The following is an 18,211-nucleotide window of genomic DNA, read 5'->3' as shown; positions in this document are numbered from 1 at the left end:
ACAGAGAAGACTGGTATGCTGCAGCCAATGGGGTTACAAAGAGTCGTACTTGAATTAGTGACCAAGCAACAACAACTGCAAAAACACTACAATTCCCTGAATGCTCAGATGATGTTTAGCATTTCTTAGCAATAAACTATTTTAAAGTAAGGTAAAATACATTCTTTTTGTAGACATAATACTATTGCACACTTTGTAGATTACAGTAGGGGCTTTCCTGGTGGTTCAGTGATAAAGAATCTGCCTGCCAATGCAAAAAAACACAAGTTCCATCTCTGATCCAGGAAGATCCCACATGCCATGCAGCAACCAAGCCCAGGCGCCACAACTATTGAGCCTGTGCTCTAAAGCCCAGGCTACTGAGCCCACATGCTAAACTACTGAAGCCCGCGTTCCTAGAGCCCGTGCTCAGCAACAAGAGAAGCCACTGCAGTGAGAAGTCTGCCCACTGCAGCTAGAGAGCAGCCCCTGCTTGCCACAACCAGAGAAAAGCCAGCCTGGCCATGAAGACCAAGCACAGCCAAAAATAAACAAATTAGAAAAATTATTTTTTAAAAAAAGATTACAGTATACTATAAACATAACTTTTATCAGAGACAGGCTCCAGGCTTTGCCCACAGGGGGCCCCCTAGCACCACAAAGAGGCTCAGAAATACATAAACAACTCGCAGAAGAGACCATTGTACCCAACGACTCAGCAAACCTGGATGAAAGCTGATAGAAAAGTATAAAGCTCAGTACCAGATTCTAATTATTTCTCCTAAAGGACAAAATCCAATTGCCTGGCCTGAGACTTGAGCTTAGTCTCACTGGGCCCCTAGAGTTTCAAGGATTCAAAGATCCTGAGGCTGCGTGTATCCAACAGTCCAGGCCCCAAGAGGCCACACACGTGCAGCCCACGTCTGTCTCCAGCTCACTTCCAGGCAGTCATCTGGATGACGACTCTTGAATGATCCCCAAGGTGGATCATGGCATCTGGTCCCATCACTTCTGGGCAAATAGGAGGAAAAAAAGTGGAAGCAGTGACAGATTTTCTTTCCCAAGGCGGATCAGGTTGGACCAGAACCAGAACTGATGAGAACTAGCTGAGAAAAGAGATTCCATGATGGAGAGGGGGAATAGAAAGCAGAGCGTAGGTGGAAAACCTACTGGACTAGAGCTTCAAATTCCCAAACCTGACCTAAAGCAGACTTGGTCGCTCTCTAGTTGGTTGACTGAGGGCACCAGTGGTGAGTTGGGAAATGAGGTCAGGCTGTGCTCTTCCAGAACCAAGGTGGCTCCACCCGCACCACGCAGCTTGGGGCTGCTATAGTTCTCCAGATACACTGAGCCCCAGAGGTTGGGCACCAGGACTATGTGACTTCTGCATCTCCCCTGTGCCTGATTCAGTGCCTCATACACAGGAGAGGGTCAGATCAGTGAATGTGACTTAAAATGATGTACTAGCACACCCTGAGACAGAATCAGGGGAAACTGGAAGGAAGAAGGAAAGGAAGACAGAAAGGGAAGAGTAGTGGTCACAAGAGGTGTCAAGAAAAGTACTTCCACATGGGTATCTACCTATGTTTTCAAATGTCAGCGTCAATTAGTCCTGGGGCAGCTGCTTAGACGTTTCTGTCACGTCTGACTCTGTACGACCCCATGGGCTGCAGCCACCTGTCTCCTCTGTCCATGGGATTCTCTAGGTAAGAATACTGGAGTGGGTTGGCATGCCCGCCTCCAAGGGATCCCCCTCAACCCAGGGATCGAATCTGGCTCTGCATTGCCGGCAGATTCTTTACCACTGAGCCGCCAGAGAAGCCCCCAGTTAGTCCTAGGAATCATAATACAACCCCAGGTGAGGACATGATTGCTGCTAAGCTCCCCAGGAACCAGGAGAAAAAACTGTGTCTGTCTTTGTTACTTGATATCAATTCTTCTGTGTCTCATTCTACTAATCACACTGCATACTGTCCAGGGCTGTGAACTCAGACAAGAAAAGGACCTGAGCTTATCTTTTCAGTACAAGAAACAGAGAACCACTGACTGTTGCACATAGAAGCCAGATGCTCTCACTGGGAGCCCAGCACAGGCTGTCTGTGATCTTCAGCAATTACTTGTCCTTTCAACTTAATTCCTTACTACTTAAGACAGAGGTGATAATGTGCACCCATGGGTGATTCATGTCAATGTATGGCAACAACCACTACAATATTGTAAAGAAATTATCCTCCAGTTAAAATAATTAATTTAAAAAGATGGAGGTGATAATTCTTCTACCATGTAGAAATGTTGCAAAGATGAAACACAATATATGTAAGATGCTCAGCAGATATCCTGGTATAAATCAATCATTGATAAATGGTAGATATTCTTAATTTTTAGCCCCAAGACTAAGAAAGTATCCTGGAGAAGACAGAAGAGATATAAATAGTGAGAAGGTCAGGAGAATTACTTCAAAGCGGTCGAGGAAGTGTTTAAGGTTTGTGAACTCATCCAGGCACTTGGGTTCCAATCTGTGGTGCAGGTCAACGATGTCATAAGTAGATAAATCCACATAGGTGAGCTGCAGAAAGGCAAAGCAAGAATGGGCTTTAAACTCTGAACCTGGGCAAAATGAACTCCTGGCTCTCTAATCTGCCCCCCCCCACAACTTCCCTTGTCCCCTGAAAACCAATGCCTTTCCCCAGAAATTGGGATAAAAGCTTCATCTTTAGAGGGATTCCCTCCAATTATGCAGGTTTCATTTTCTCCTGAAGGAAAGAACAGTTGTCACTGCCCTCAGACACTGACTCCCTGGCAGAGAGCAGGCCTCCCGGGGCTGTGTCTGATCCCAGCTGCCAGGTGAGCAGCCATGTTTTCCGACTGAACCTGGCTCGGTGCCCGGGCTGCAATTCAACCCACCTGTGTTCACTAGACTCCTATGGGTACCACCTCCCATGTGTGAGAGGCAATGGGAAGGCAAAGGGCAAAAACCACACTGTTCCTAACCCTGTCACCGCTCAGCTCCAGACACCTGCGCTGGGTGTCTGAAACAAGAGTGATGCAGGGTGTGATGCAGCCAGTGGTTGCCTCGCTGATATTCAGAGTCAATGTGGCCACATCTTCTGGATTTACATGTGCTCTCTCTTGACTATAAAATGTTGACAGGTTCTAATATTTTAGAGAACATGGTGCAGGACACCAGAACATATAGTGTCCACTATCCAGTCAAGAAGTCCAGCCTCTGGTCTCCTGCATGGCCTTCCATAATTCCCTCCAACTCTAGTGCTGACATTCTGAACTCTCTAGTGAATTAACAGAAATTCTATGTGAAATAACCTCAGAATACTAAATTATGTCATATAAATAAATACAAACATTAAGATTTAAATGTGCCCTAATTTAATTTTTTAAAGATTGTTAAATGTTGTCTGTGTAAGCTTAGAATATGCCAAACAAAGGAATATATTTTTCACTTGAAAATAAGAAAATGAAAATAAACATTGACAAGAATCTGCCAAGTGGGATATCAGAAAAGAAAATTGCCCACTTATATTACTTTGAATAAAGAAATGCAGACAAACTAGGGCTGCAGGATTTTAGAAAAGAAACTAAGTTCAAGGGGAAAAATATGGAAAATAAGAAACAATGCTAAGAAGAAAAATTTCAAACCTACACCGGGAAGAACTGAATGGATTGTTAAATCATGTCCCCCAAGGGGCAAGTTTGGGGGAGGTCTTTGGTGCAGCTCTCACAGCACAGCCCTGCTTAGGTGCCCACTTAGACTGGGGGAGCTGGGTCAGGCGGCCACCAGGACACCCGTGTCTGAAAAGCAGTGGCGTGCTCAGGAGAAGCCTGGACAGCCATGCTCCCCACAGCCAGGCGCTGGGGTCCACAGCTCCTGCGACAGTCTAAAGGCCAGCTTCCAGCCCCTGGGCCAGTGGGGTGGCCCTGCAACAGAGGTGGAGCAACCCCATTACACCACAGGTGAAGGGCTGGGTTGGCTGGCCCTGCCTCTCGGATCACAGCTGGAAACGTCCCTGGCACTGAGAAACAGGAAAATAAATTTGAAAAACAAAATAATAATAATAATAATAAAAACCCACATGACTGAGAAGATTATACAGAAATTTGCAACAAGTCACTGCAAACTCAGTGTCTAGACTGAGACCTGTTTTTATCACCCTTGTAGGGTGATCGAAAGTTGAATATGTAAGCATCTAGTGACTGCCACACAAGATTATTGGTGATGGACAGGACCACAGTGTATCTCAATTACCACTGTTGGCCCATCACTCAAGGCCTTCTAGAGACACTCATATACATCAAATTGGCAAAACATGCAGACTGACACATAACTTGCCCTTTAAAGACCTTAAAATAATGACAATGTCAAGGAGATTGACCAGTGGAAAAGAGGACCTCTTCTCTCCAAACCTACTTAGAGTTCTTTTATAAGGCATCTCAGCCAGTCCCCTCTAATTCATAAGTCCTGTAAAAATGGATTACTTTAGCTCTTATGTTTTGCTTTAAAAACATATTTATTATCATATTCAATGTGGGTGTTCATTTGCTCTAGATAATAAGCTGGAATAGAACCACAATAAGTTCCACTTTGCCCATTAAATAAAGGTTGTGACTACCATCACTCCACCTTTTAACTGTGATCCAGAATTAAATGAGTAATGGGGCGAGCATAGGACACAGGGAGATTTATAGGCTGGGATTTATTCAGCAAGTGGAGACATGCACAGCCAATAAACAATCAGAAAAATGTAAAGGTGGGAAACAGCAGGGTATGATAATGAGCCCATAAAATTAGCATATGATGAAATTGTGACACCCCAAGTGCCTAAGGTACAGTAAAAAGAGGCCCACGTGCCTTGCTGGGGGCACCATCAAGTAAGTTACTCTCTCTACAGAGCAATAAAATAGTCTGCTATTAAAGCTTAAAACCATTCTCACATTTTGCCTTCTAGTATCTGCTAGGGGATCTACCAAATAAAGGCCACAAACCAGAGAAAAACATCGGCTTAAGATGACACTATCGTAAGGAAAAGTAAAAAATAGAAAACCCCACATTGCCCAGTAGTGAGTGACTGACTAGGCAAATTACACCTTATCTACTGGAAGCAATGAGACATATCCAGTAAATACTTAGTAGTATGTGCACAAGTGTATGGCTAATAGGTATAGATTTTTAAGGGAAACATTAAGAGAAAAAAGAGCAGAACCTAAAAATGTATGTACGCACAAATTACATGTACCCAAAGAAGTAGGCATGAGTAAAAGTCAAGTGAATACTTGAAGTGATCCCCCTAATAGTAAACACCACTAGCTTAATAACTCTTCATTGAACACCCAGTATCTTCCAGGTGCTGTTCTGGTTGTATACAAACACCTGTAAGACCAGGAACAAGAAGAGACAGAAATGCCTGCCTGAAAGGTATTTATATCCTACAGGGAAGACTGATGATAAAGAAAAACATAAGCAATGTAACAGTGAGACCGTGACTATGTCCATCACAAGCAGTAAGGTGCACCATCTTAAGTGGACAACTCAGTGGGTTTTTAGATATGTATATTTTTATGGAATCACCACCTGGGTCAAGATAGAGAACATTTCCAGCCCTGCACAATCTCTTCAACAAAGACAAGCTCACCATTCAGCTGACCTCTGTTACTCTGGACTTATTTTGCCTATTAATGATCATGTAAATAGAAGGATGTAGCAGGTGCATTTGGTGTCTACATCCTTTTGTCCACATTGTGTCTCTGAGAGTCATTCATGTTATTGTGTGTAGCAGTAGCCCTTCATAATATTTTCATCATAAGTCTATATATTGTATAATAATCCATCATATGAATAGTGAATTTGTATAATGGACTTATATAACATATCCCAGCTTATCTGTCCATTCTTGCATTGCCAGACATTGGAAAGTTGCCAGTTCTTGGCTTTTTCATATAAAGCCGCTTTGAACACTATGGTACATGTCTGTTTAAGACATAAGCACACATCCTCATTAGTATATAACAAGGCATGGCATTCCAGGGGCATAGGGTAGATGTTATGTTTAGTTCCAGGAAGTGCTGTTGGTATTCCAAAGTGGTTGTTCCACCAGCAGTGAGTGATGGTTCCAGTTACCGCACATATTTGTGAATAATTGTTGGTCCTTTTAATTTTAGCCTGTGTGGGTATATAATTGGATTAACTGTGTTCATAACTTCCCCAAATCCAATATTGTTGGGCACCTTTTCATATGCTGACTGGCCTTTGGGATATTCTCTTTTGTAATGCCCAGTCAAGACGTGGGCCTTGGAGTTCCCTGGTGGCCTAGTGTTTAGGATTCTGAGCTTTCAATGCCAGGGCCTGGGTTCAACCTGTGGTTGGGAAACTGAGATCCTACAAGCCACATATTGTGGCCAAAAAGCCACTTAGGCCTCTTCTTTTCATTGGTTATATTTTTAGCTAAATATTTTTGGATAAAAGTCCTTTGTGATTTGTAACATTTTCTCCCAACTGAGTCTTGACTGAATACTAGACCCCAATGTAAACAACTATTTATGGTAGCATGGTCTGTGAACTCCTGAGGTCCTAGAACTCTCTCTTAAGCAGACCACTGGACAGGGTGATTTGAAATTACTTCCAGAGGATGCAAAGCAGTGATGAATGGTGCCTGATAAAAAGGAGACCAGGAAACTTAGTATACTCATAGAAGGATGTGAAGTAAAAACACAACAGCCCCAAGATCTCTATATAGACTCTGGACTTGGATACCTCACATTGGCAAGAACTGAAAAGCAAGTGCCTTAAGTTAAAAAATATATATATATCCATCAGATATTCAAGAGAGACTGGCATCACCCTTCCCACGAACAAGGCTTAATTCTAGCTGTGTCTAATTGCATCAGAGGCCTGAAGGTCCTTATACCAGAATCGTATAACCAACAAAAACATTACTTTAGTGTACACTAGCAACACATCTTCAGATATGCGAGGACTGAAGAAATTTACCTCGTGGGTAGCTAAGAAAATGAGGAAGTAACCCAGAAAGAAGGTCCTGAATAACAGCTGCGCAGCAGCCAACAGAGGGCGCCTGAGCTCTTAATAAGGAGGGGGAATGGATGAGAGATGGAGGCTCAGGAAGAGGCCTCCCTTCTATAATAAAAGGAGCCCTCCGAGGACTCCTGCTCTGAGGGCCTCAGAAATGGGAACAGGAAGTCTCAGAACATCCTACTACCAGACAGGATCCTCATGCACCCAGACACTGCCAGCATCACCACTTCATTACTAGGAAGCAGCAGGGCCAGTTAGACAGTTCAGATGGTCAGGAGGAAAAAAGGTAAGACATAGCAGGTGTGGTTAAGGCTTTATTGGTGATCGGCAGGGCTGGGCAGGGCCCACGCTGGGAGAACAAGGCCTGCACACTAGGCCTGTCCTGGTCTTCAGGGCAGTGCTGGGGGCTCAGGCTTGAGCTCTCTAAGCCAAGGGTCTGGTCAGGCTACTCATAGCAGGGGAAAAAAAAAAAAAAACCAGCAACATGGAAAGGAAGGATGATCTGGTTGGCTTTAGAGCAGAAAGCATAACGTCAGGGGGTGACTTCACTGAAGAAGAGAGGGGTGCTGTAGAGCTTAAAGATCTGGGATGAATGGGGTTGGGAAAGAGTTGGGGCCAAATAAGGCCTAAGTGTGACCAATGGAAAGAAAGAAGGAGGAAGCAAAACATCTGGTTCTGGGGAGAAAGAAGCTTCAGCGGCTCTCCACACACAGCACTGGCTCCTCGCTCCATCTCCTGCCGTCCAGAGCACTACTTGTTGCCCCACACAGCCATCTTTGAATACACAGGGCGTGGGAGGAAGCGGCTGGACTTCATGTAGGCAGAGATCTTCTTCAGGCCCTGAGGGTGGGAGAAAGAAGGTCAGGTCTGCTGCCCCTCTGGGGCTCACGCAGTTCCACTCCAGGATTTGAGTTGGAACCCTGGTCCAACCCTTCCTTGTGGAAGTGAAGCAATCAGCAAAAAACAATCTTCCTAGGGTCCCCAGTTCTGATAAGTTACCTCTTCAGTTTCCTGTAACTAACATGGTGTCTTACTAAGACCTGCCACACATGGAGAACAGGCCGTGTTAGCTGCTGTATATACCCAGAGATGAGAATACACAGCCATCCCTCATTCCAGTCCACGTCAAACTACTGTGATTTGCGCGTTTTGCGTATTTCACAGCCTGAAGCCTCGTGTCAACCATCACTGAGCAAGTCAACTGATGCCATTTTTCCAACCACACTTGCTCACTTTCTGTCTCTGTGTCATCTTTGGTGATTTTCCCAATATTTCTACTTTTTCATTATGATTATCTTTGTTATGTCGATCTATGATCAGTGATCTTTGATGTTACTGTGGCAAAAAAATCAAACTCCTTTAAGACTCAGATGAAGGTCTCAGCATTTTTTGGCAAGAAAGTTTCAGGTCTGTTTGTTTGTTTGTTTGGCCGAGATGTGCAGCATGTGGGATCTTAGATTCCAGAGCACGAATCAAACCCAGGCCCCTGGCAGTGAAAGCATGGAGTCCTAACCACTGGACTGCCAGAGAAGTAATGCCCAGCAATAAAGGATATTTAAATTAAGATAAACATATATATATATATATTTAGGTATAATGCTATTGCACATTTTACAGGCTACAGTATACTACAAACAACTTTCACATGCCCTGAGAAACCAAAAAAGCTATGTGACTTGCTTCACTGTATTGTGGGCATCTAGAGCCAAACCCTCAATACATCAGGGAGGATTGTATCTTGAAGTCTTTATAGTGGGCAGTTTCCTTCCCTCTCTTTACTTCTTCCAGTTACTCATGATTCTGTCTCAGAGACAGGATCATACATTCATTTTAAGTTACATTCACTGATCTGACTCTCCCCCCTGTATGAGTCACTGTATCAGGCCCAGAGGGGATGCAGAAGTCACCCAGTCCTGGTGCCCAGCCTCTGGGGCTCAGTGCAGCTGGAGAACCACAGGAATTCTGAGGTATATGTGATGACTGGTCCACTGGAGAAGGGAATGGCAAACCACTTCAGCATTCTTGCCTTCAGAACCCCATGAACAGTATGAAAAGGCAAAATAATTGGATACTGAAAGAGGAACTTCCCAGGTCAGTAGGTGCCCAATATGCTACTGGAGATCAGTGGAGAAATAACTCCAGAAAGAATGAAGGGATGGAGCCAAAGCAAAAACAATACCCAGCTGTGGATGTGACTGGTGATAGAAGCAAGGTCCAATGCTGTAAAGAGAAATATTGCATAGGAACCTGGAATGTCAGATCCATGAATCAAGGCAAATTGGAAGTAGTCAAACAAGAGATGGCAAGAGTGAACGTCGACATTCTAGGAATCAGCAAACTAAAATGGACTGGAATGGGTGAGTTTAACTCAGATGACCATTATATCTACTGCTGTGGGCAGGAATCCCTCAGAAGAAATGGAGTAGCCATCATGGTCAACAAAAGAGTCCAAAATGCAGTACTTGGATGGAATCTCAAAATGACAGAATGATCTCTGTTTGTTTCCAAGGCAAACCATTCAATATCACGGTAATCCAAGTCTATGCCCCAACCAGTAACGCTGAAGAAGCTGAAGTTGAACGGTTCTATGAAGATCTACAAGACCTTGTAGAACTAACACCCCAAAAAGATGTCCTCTTCATTATAGGGGACTGCAATGCAAAAGTAGGAAGTCAGGAAACACCTGGAGTAACAGGCAAATTTGGCCTTGGAATGAGGAATGAAGCAGGGCAAAGATAATAGAGTTTTGCCAAGAAAATGCACTGGTCATAGCAAATACCCTCTTCCAACAACGCAAGAGAAGACTCTACACATGGACATCACCAGATGGTCAACACCGAAATCAGACTGATTATATTCTACACAGCCAAAGATGGAGAAGCTCTATACAGTCAACAAAAACAAGACCAGGAGCTGACTGTGGCTCAGATCATGAACTCCTTATTGCCAAATTCAGACTTAAATTGAAGAAAGTAGGGAAAACCACTAGACCATTCAGGTATGACCTAAATCAAATCCCTTATGATTATACAGTGGAAGTGAGAAATAGATTTAAGGGCCTAGATCTGATAGATAGAGTGCTTGATGAACTATAGAATGAGGTTCGTGACATTGTACAGGAGACAGGGATCAAGACCATCCCCATGGAAAAGAAATGCAAAAAAGCAAAATGGCTGTCTGGGGAGGCCTTACAAATAGCTGTGAAAAGAAGAGAAGCAAAAAGCAAAGGAGAAAAGGAAAGATATAAGCATCTGCATGCAGAGTTCCAAAGAATAGCAAGAAGAGATAAGAAAGCCTTCTTCAGTGATCAATGCAAAGAAATAGAGGAAAAGAACAGAATGGGAAAAACTAGAGATCTCTTCAAGAAAATTAGAGATACCAAGAGAACATTTCATGCAAAGATGGGCTCGATAAAGGACAGAAATGGTATGGACCTAACAGAAGCAGAAGATATTCAGAAGAGGTAGCAAGAATACACAGAAGAACTGTACAAAAAAGATCTTCACGACCCGGATAATCATGATGGTGTAATCACTCATCTAGAGCCAGACATCCTGGAATGTGAAGTCAAGTGGGCCTTAGAAAGCATCACTACGAACAAAGCTAGTGGAGGTGATGGAATTCCAGTTGAGCTGTTTCAAATCCTGAAAGATGATGCTGTGAAAGTGCTGCACTCAATATGTCAGCAAATTTGGAAAACTCAGCAGTGGCCACAGGACTGGAAAAGGTCAGTTTTCATTCCAATCCCAAAGAAAGGCAATGCCAGAGAATGCTCAAACTACCACACAATTGCACTCATCTCACATGCTAGTAAAGTAATGCTCAAAATTCTCCACTAGGCTTCAACAATACATGAACTGTGAACTTCCTAATGTTCAAGTTGGTCTTAGAAAAGGAAGAGGAACCAGAGATCAAATTGCCAACATCCACTGGATCATGGAAAAAGCAAGAGAGTTCCAGAAAAACATCTATTTCTGCTTTATTGACTATGCCAAAGCCTTTGACTGCGTGGATCACAATAAACTGTGGAAAATTCTGAGAGAGATGGGAATACCAGACCACCCGACCTGCCTCTTGAGAAATCTGTATGCAGGTCAGGAAGCAACAGTTAGAACTGGGCATGGAACAACAGACTGGTTCCAAATAGGAAAAGGAGTGCGTCAAGGCTGTATATTGTCACCCTGCTTATTTAACTTCTATGCAGAGTACATCATGAGAAATGCTGGACTGGACGAAACACAAGCTGGAATCAAGATTGCCGGGAGAAATATCAATCACCTCAGATATGCAGATGACACCACCCTTATGGCAGAAAGTGAAGAGGAACTAAAGAGCCTCTTGATGACAGTGAAAGAGGAGAGTGAAAAAGTTGGCTTAAAGCTCAACATTCAGAAAACGAAGATCATGGCATCCGGTCCCATCACTTCATGGAAAATAGATGGGGAAACAGTGGAAACAGTGTCAGACTTTATTTTGGGGGGCTCCAAAATCACTGCAGATGGTGATTGCAGCCATGAAATTAAAAGACACTTCCTCCTTGGAAGGAAAGCTATGACCAACCTAGAAAGCATATTCAAAAGCAGAGACATTACTTTGCTGACTAAGGTCTGTCTAGTCAAGGCTATGGTTTTCTCAGTGGTCATATATGGATGTGAGAGTTGGACTGTGAAGAAGGCTGAGCACCGAAGAATTGATGCTTTTGAACTGTGGTGTTGGAGAAGACTCTTGAGAGTCCCTTGGACTTCAAGGAGATCCAACCAGTCCATTCTGAAGGAGATCAGCCCTGGGATTTGTTTGGAAGGAATGATGCTAAAGCTGAAACTCCAGTACTTTGGCACCTCATGCGAAGAGTTGACTCATTGGAAAAGACTCTGATGCTGGGAGGGATTGAGGGCAGGAGGAGAAGGGGATGACAGAGGATGAGATGGCTGGATGGTATCACCGACTCGATGGACGTGAGTCTGAGTGAACTCCGGGAGTTGGTGACAGGCAGGGAGGCTTGGTGTGCTACAATTCATGGGGTCGCAAAGAGTCGGACACGACTGAGCGAATGAACTGAACTGAACTGAATCGAGAACCTCCACAGAAGTAGCCTAAGAGTGGTTCTAGTGTGTCCTTATCTGGGGGGAAACGGGATCACAGAGGTTAAGCACCTTCCTCACGTTCAAGCCGCTAATAAGTGATAGCGTGGAACTCAGCCTGGCTCTCTCTTCAACTCTGTGCTCTTGACAAAGCACTCCTTTCCCCCATTTCCCTACAGGAGGGCTTGTCTTTCCCCCTGCACACAAACTTGGTTCTTTCACAGAGGGAGACTCCAGGCTTTGCCCACAGAGGGACCCCTAGCACAACAGCCTCAGAAAATACATGAGCAGCTTGCAGAAGAGACCAGATCTCACCCAATGACTCAGCAAAACCCAGAAGAAAGGCGATAGAAGGGTGAGAAGCAGCAAGACCAGGCTCTAATTATTCCACTTAAAGGACAGAATCCAACTCCTGGCCTGGGACCTGAGCCTACTCTCACTGGGCCCCGACCTACCTCATCCCCAGTCCTGCTACAGCTACCCAGGCAGTGAGACACTCAGATACACCTGTGCACCATCTTCTCAAGACAGACAGTGCCGCAGAGTTCCCAGGAGTCCCAGACCTAGGGCTGACTGTACCCCACAGCCCAGGGCCCTACAAGCCACACACTGCAGTCCACATCTGTCCCAGTCTTCCTTCCCAGGCACTCATCTCAATTCTTTGTTGCTCTCCAATTATCAGTTGTTGACTGAGGGTGACGATGAGCTGGAAGGTGAGGTCAGGCTGTGCTCCTCCGGAACCAAGGGGGCTCCACCCATACCACACAGCTTCAGGGTTCCTGAAGTTCTCCAGCTGCACTGAGCCCCAGTTAGGACTCCAGGATTGTGTGACTTCTGTACCCCTCCTGTGCCTGACACAGTGCCTCATACAGAAGACAGGGTCAGATCAGTGAATGTGACTTAAAATGAATGGATCATCCCATCTCTGAGATAGAATTATGAGTAACTGGAAGAAGGAAAGAGAGGGAAGGAAACTGCCTACTATAGAGACAAGATAAAATCTTCCCAAGAAGGCACCTACCTATGGAAGAAAATCCCAGAACCAATTACATTCTTGGAAATCTCAGTACAACCCCAGAGAGGGAGCCAATAAGCCGCAGGGTCCTTGGGTGATCAGGAAAAAACATTATGTCTTTGATACCTAACATCACTCTTACTGTGTCTCAACTCAACTAATACCAGCCACATCCAAACTCCTGAGATTTCTGCTTCCTCCGCACTCTCCAGAGCTCTGAGCCCAGACAACAAAAGGACCTGAGCTTCTCTCTTCCACACAGGAAACGGAGAGCCACTGACTGCTCCCCATAGAATCCAGACACTCTGACCGGGAGCCCAGCACAGCCTGCACTGGTTCTGTGACCATCAGAAATTACATATCCTTTTGGCTTATTCCTTGTCTTTTAGATGGAGGTGATACTTCCTTATCTTGTAGAACTACGGCAAAGATCAAATCTGACACAATGTATGTAAAGCCCTGAGCAGAAAACCTATCATAAACCAAGTTCTCAATAAATGCTAGTTATACTTGGTTTCGTTCCAATTAGGAAAGCTGCAGGGAGATGAGTGTAGAGGAAAGAGATGTATTAATAGTAGGAGGATCAGGAGAATACCTCAAAACGAGAGATGAAGTCTTTCAGGTTTGGGAACGCATCCAGGCACGTGGGCTCAAATATGCGGTGAACGTCAAGAACGTCATAAACCAGGAAATCCACAAAGGTGAGCTGCAGAAAGACAAAGCATGAATGCGCACCGAACTCTGAACCTCAGGAAAATGACAGCTCTCCCTCCCCTAAAGCCATCCCACTTACCTTGTCCCCTGCAAACCAAGGCCTCTTCCCCAGAAACTCTGAGTAGAGCTTCATCTTTCCAGGGATCTCCATCAAGTATTGAGGCTTTAGTTTCTCCTGAGACACAAAACAGCCATCACTGCCCTCAGAAGCAGACTCCCTGGCAGAACAGGCCTCCTGGGGCTGTGTCTGATCTCAGCTGCCAGGTGAGCAGCCATGTCCCCCGACTGAACCTGGGTTGGTACCCAGCTGCCATTCAACCCACCTGTGTTCATCAGACTCCTATGGGTACCACCTCCCATCTGTGAGAGGTGATGGGAAGGCAAAGGGCAAAACCACACTGTTCCTGACCCTGTCACCCACCAGTCAGCTCCAGACTCCTGCCCGGGGTCAGACCAGCAGAGCTGTGAGACTGGGTAGAGGTCAGGCCTCAAACCTCAGGCTGATCAACACTAAAATAACTAGGAAAGAAGTCCTTTGTTCCAGTGTGGGAGACAGAATGCTGTGAATGCGTGGACAGTTTCTGGACAGTTGGAAAGAATTGGAAGCTGAAAGGAAGGCAGGAAAGGAATAAAGTCTGACCCTGGGCTGCCCACTGGACACATGTCCTGATCCCTGAGATGCCAAGGAGGAGGCACTGGTTGAACTCGTAAACACCGATCTAAGATCTGAATTTCTACCCTGGGAGGCTGGACTCTACCCTAAGACTAATGGGAACTGAGTCCAAGCTTGCATTTCACGCACTGGGAGTTCTAAGGGTCCCTCTCGGAACTCTGTAGGGACTAGCTTGGTGAATCAGTAGCTCTAAGGAGTTTAAACGGCAAAAGGACCAGTGTAGATGGGACCCTGCCCAACTCAGTAGGCGTGGACTCACAAAGTCAGGACTTTAACAGATCCTGACCATGTGGAGTAGACCCAGCCCTGCCCACCAGGCACAATGGGTTTATGCCTGACATGCTGAAGAGGAGGCATTGGGCTAACAAGGTAAATATCCTGTCTAGGAACTGAATTTCCACCTTGGGGAGTCTAGATTCTATCCTTAGACTGGGGGGAACTGAGTCAGAGCTTCTATATGCTGAATTAGAGTTATGAGAATCACTCAGAGGACTCCATATAAACCAGCTCAGTAGCTCCAAGGAGATCAAATTACAAAATGATCTTTGTAGAAGGGATAAACTAAGCTAGTCTCCTTTTAAAGCACATCCATCCCAGATCAGCAGGAGGAGACTCACAAATTCCGGGTTGTAGCAGAGCATAATAAAGTCATTAACAGTGTCCGTAGCCTGGTTCTCCAATACATCCACGCGAATCTTCTCCTCCTCTGTCTCCCCACCTGTACCCACACAACAGAGACTCACCCTCAGTATCCCCTCCCAGCCAAGCCCAGGGCATGGCCACCTTTATCCCTGCCCCCAACCCCAGCCCCACTCACACATGTTGTGCTTGCGAGCAATGTAGCGAAGGATGGCCTTGCTCTGGGTGAGCTTGTGAGCTCCATCAATTAAGTAGGGCAACTGGAAGAACAACAAAGCCAGGTCAGGTGGGCCACCAGGCTCCCCTGCATCTGCTCCCTTGAGCAAGGGCAGAGATGAAACCTGGCTTTCACAGAGCCTGTCCCATGGTAGGCACTAAATAACATGCTATAAAATGGAGGGATGAGCTGGGACACAGAGCATCATGGAAAGGCAGAAAACAGAAGCAGGAAGCTGAGAGACAGAGCAGAAGGCACCTGTTCCTGAAACCTCTAAGCCAGGAAAGGAGATGGATGGAGACACTGTCCACTCCCCCTCCCAGCACCTCAGCCCCTGCACCTACATTGGGGAAGTCCAGGCCCAGCTTGAATTTTTCATTCAGCCACTGGCTTCTGTCATAGTCAGGAGCTGAGAAAAAGAAGATGCACTGAAACAACCTCCCACAAATGCACCCCTCCTTCCCGGGGGGCCTACCAAGGAGTCAGGGGCAAGACCCCCCCTGAACTGGTGGATCTGAAATCTGAACCACTAATCTCACATGGAGCTTTGAGGGTAAAAACAAACAGGAATTTCCTGAAACTACATGAGTAATCCTTACAAAGGATTTAGGTAAGCACTAAGGGGAGCCTGTGCCAATGGCTGATATAGGACCCAGCTGTGGGCTCTCATATCCTTCCTTGGAGGCCAGCTGCACCCTAAAGCGTTCGGGAAGGGGCAGGTCCCTGCTCCAGCTGGTGGAAGGCGTTAGACATGAACAACAGGGGTCAGGACATGGGATGCTTGGCACCAAACCAGCATGAGTTGAGCAGAAGTCAGGACATGACAAGGATGCCATTACCGTCCCCCATTGTGTACTTCTTTTCCTCATAGTTTGAGTCTGTGTACTCCAGGAGCAGGCGGATGGAGTGGGCTAGCTGAGAAAGATGCCAGGACACAGGGCAGACGTCAGGTCTTGACTGCAAAACTTTCACCGTTCCAGTCACTCCCATACTCCCAGCCCTCTCCCCCATCCACCCACTTCTGAGCGCGCGCACACACACACACACACACACACACCCCCACCCTGGGAAGGAGGCGGCGGTGCGAAGGGGCTAGGCTGCAGCGAGCAGAAAACATTTCTGGCTTACCCGTCCCCAACTGCGCAGCATATCCCCGCCCGCCTCCATCCCACCCGCCCTAGCGGACCCCCGCTCACCCCGCGGAGGTCCCAGTAACCCAGGGTCATCGCCATAGTCAGCGTCTGTGGATCGGGTTTCCAGCTCGGCACCGTTGATTTGGATGTTTATCCGATGCCTGGGTGTGGCCTGAGCGAGGCCACGCCCCATCGCTTCTCATTGTCCCGCTCCCAATTATTGCCCAATCTCCAAAGCTTCCTGGCACTAGGGGCACCCGGGACTCTTCAACGAGGCATCTGCGCCCCGGGCAGTCGAAGTAGTCCATTTCCCCCTCCAGCCTCAAAACTCGGGAGCCGAGCTCCGGGCACCAGAACGCTGAGGGCAGCCTGGTTCCCGTCGGCAGTCCGATTTCAGCTAAATCGGGGAAGTTGGTAGTGAGCTCGGGAAACAAGCCTGAATCCTAACGACAGCACGAATCTTCCACCTCCCCTGCCCTCCCACGATCATTGAGACTTGCTCCTGGGTTACCGAGTTCCTTTGGGCTCTGGGAAGCTCTTAACTGGCAAGTTAAGTCTAAGAGTGGGTGCCCCTCAAATCGAAACTCTAAATGAGCCGCTGGCACAGGAAGATCGGTACTCCAAGTAATCCTCACGCTCCCCTGACTCTTTACAATCCCTGACGGCAGCATATCTTCTAGAACAGACTATTAATGGGATACAAGAAACACCCACAAGGTGCAGGAAGAAGTTTGTCAATACTTTCGTTTCAGGGACTAGAGGGGACTCATCCCTTCAGTCGTGTAGCTAAGAGTGATACTCATTAAATGTAAATTAATCAAGTAGATTTATGGCCTAAACAATGAATCCAAATACAGAAGCAGGTCCAGCAAAGAAAATATCCAGGTGCAACTCCAGAAATAACCCGACAACCAGCAAGATGCACTTCATTTTGACTGGGTCAGTGACCTGGACTGTGGTAGTCACAGAGGGCTCTGAATGAAGCAGGGAGAGCTGTTTTTTGAGCAGCTAGGAGCCTCTCCTGCTGCGAGGGGGACTGGTAGGGGTGGCCAGCAAGGAGCCTGGAGGACACCATGCAGGACTGCAGTCAGAGTGGGCCCAGCACAGCCTGGCTGTCCATGTCCACAGATTCCTGCCCTGATCTTGACCCAGGTGTGGTTTTGTGTAGGAGAGGGTGGCTCAGGTGTCCTTTCATGTCACTCTGTGATACAGCCTCCTCAAAAACAATGTCCCACCTGCCAACTCTCCTCTTTGAAGATTGAAGTCCATTTCAAAATTACGAGAATAAGACAAGGTTGGCCTGTATTTCCTTTTCCCTTGTTTAAAGTACACTACAAAGTAATGGATACACAAAAAGGGACGATAAGACCTTTTGAAAACAAATCAATTTCAGAAGTTAAAAGGCAAGCTTGGAACTCTACAGGAAAGTCAGTTTAAAATTAGCTAACACTTTTTAAGGATAGAAAGGTCCCAGTATTGAATAAAGGTTTCAGACCACCAAGATAAAGTATGGAGTGGGGGTTTGAAGAAGACAGACTTTCTCTAATCCATGTTAAATCACAGACTCAGAGTCGACACATCTCTGCTAAGCTGGGGAGCAGGGAAAGTGTTATCAGCAGAGACCAGCAGAGCTCAGTCCCTCTGTGGATGCCCCTAGCCATTCCCACCCTGCCAGTCCTCAGAGCTCAGCTCGGGGTCCGACTCAGGAGGCAAATAGG

General features: G+C 46.2%; 1 protein-coding gene across 2 annotated transcripts; it reads right to left on the bottom strand.

The window, feature by feature from the left end:
* Positions 1 to 7,322: 7,322 nt before the first annotated feature.
* On the bottom strand, positions 7,323 to 16,694 carry LOC101107401 (glutathione S-transferase Mu 1). 2 transcript variants are annotated; one of them, XM_004002289.5, is made up of 8 exons: positions 16,557 to 16,618; positions 16,200 to 16,275; positions 15,705 to 15,769; positions 15,322 to 15,403; positions 15,122 to 15,222; positions 13,911 to 14,006; positions 13,713 to 13,823; positions 7,323 to 7,861 (listed from the first exon to the last, which is right to left on the bottom strand). In XM_004002289.5, the coding sequence occupies exons 1-8, from the start codon at positions 16,590 to 16,592 to the stop codon at positions 7,772 to 7,774; spliced, it is 657 nt and encodes a 218-aa protein (XP_004002338.2). In that variant the 5' UTR covers positions 16,593 to 16,618; the 3' UTR covers positions 7,323 to 7,771. The 2 variants fall into 2 exon arrangements, with proteins under 2 accessions (XP_004002338.2, XP_042107924.1); XM_042251990.2 differs by lacking the exon at positions 16,200 to 16,275 and having other exon boundaries at positions 16,557 to 16,694.
* Between the last annotated feature and the right edge of the window lie 1,517 nt (positions 16,695 to 18,211).

The sequence above is a fragment of the Ovis aries genome, chromosome 1 (genome assembly GCF_016772045.2).
Source record: "Ovis aries strain OAR_USU_Benz2616 breed Rambouillet chromosome 1, ARS-UI_Ramb_v3.0, whole genome shotgun sequence".
NCBI classification, from domain to species: Eukaryota; Metazoa; Chordata; class Mammalia; order Artiodactyla; family Bovidae; genus Ovis; species Ovis aries.
Note: the sequence above shows the minus strand (reverse complement) of the source record. Positions and strands in the feature narration are given on the sequence as shown.

Coding starts and splice junctions, on each gene's coding strand:
- LOC101107401 (XM_042251990.2), bottom strand. CDS start 16,686: ATGGGGCGTGGCCTCGCTCAGGCCACACCCAGGCATCGGATAAACATC. Junction 15,404..15,704: donor TGGGCCTGGACTTCCCCAAT/GTAGGTGCAGGG, acceptor TTGTTCTTCCAG/TTGCCCTACTTAATTGATGG. Junction 7,862..13,712: donor ACTTCATCTCTCGTTTTGAG/GTATTCTCCTGA, acceptor TCCCACCCTCAG/GGCCTGAAGAAGATCTCTGC.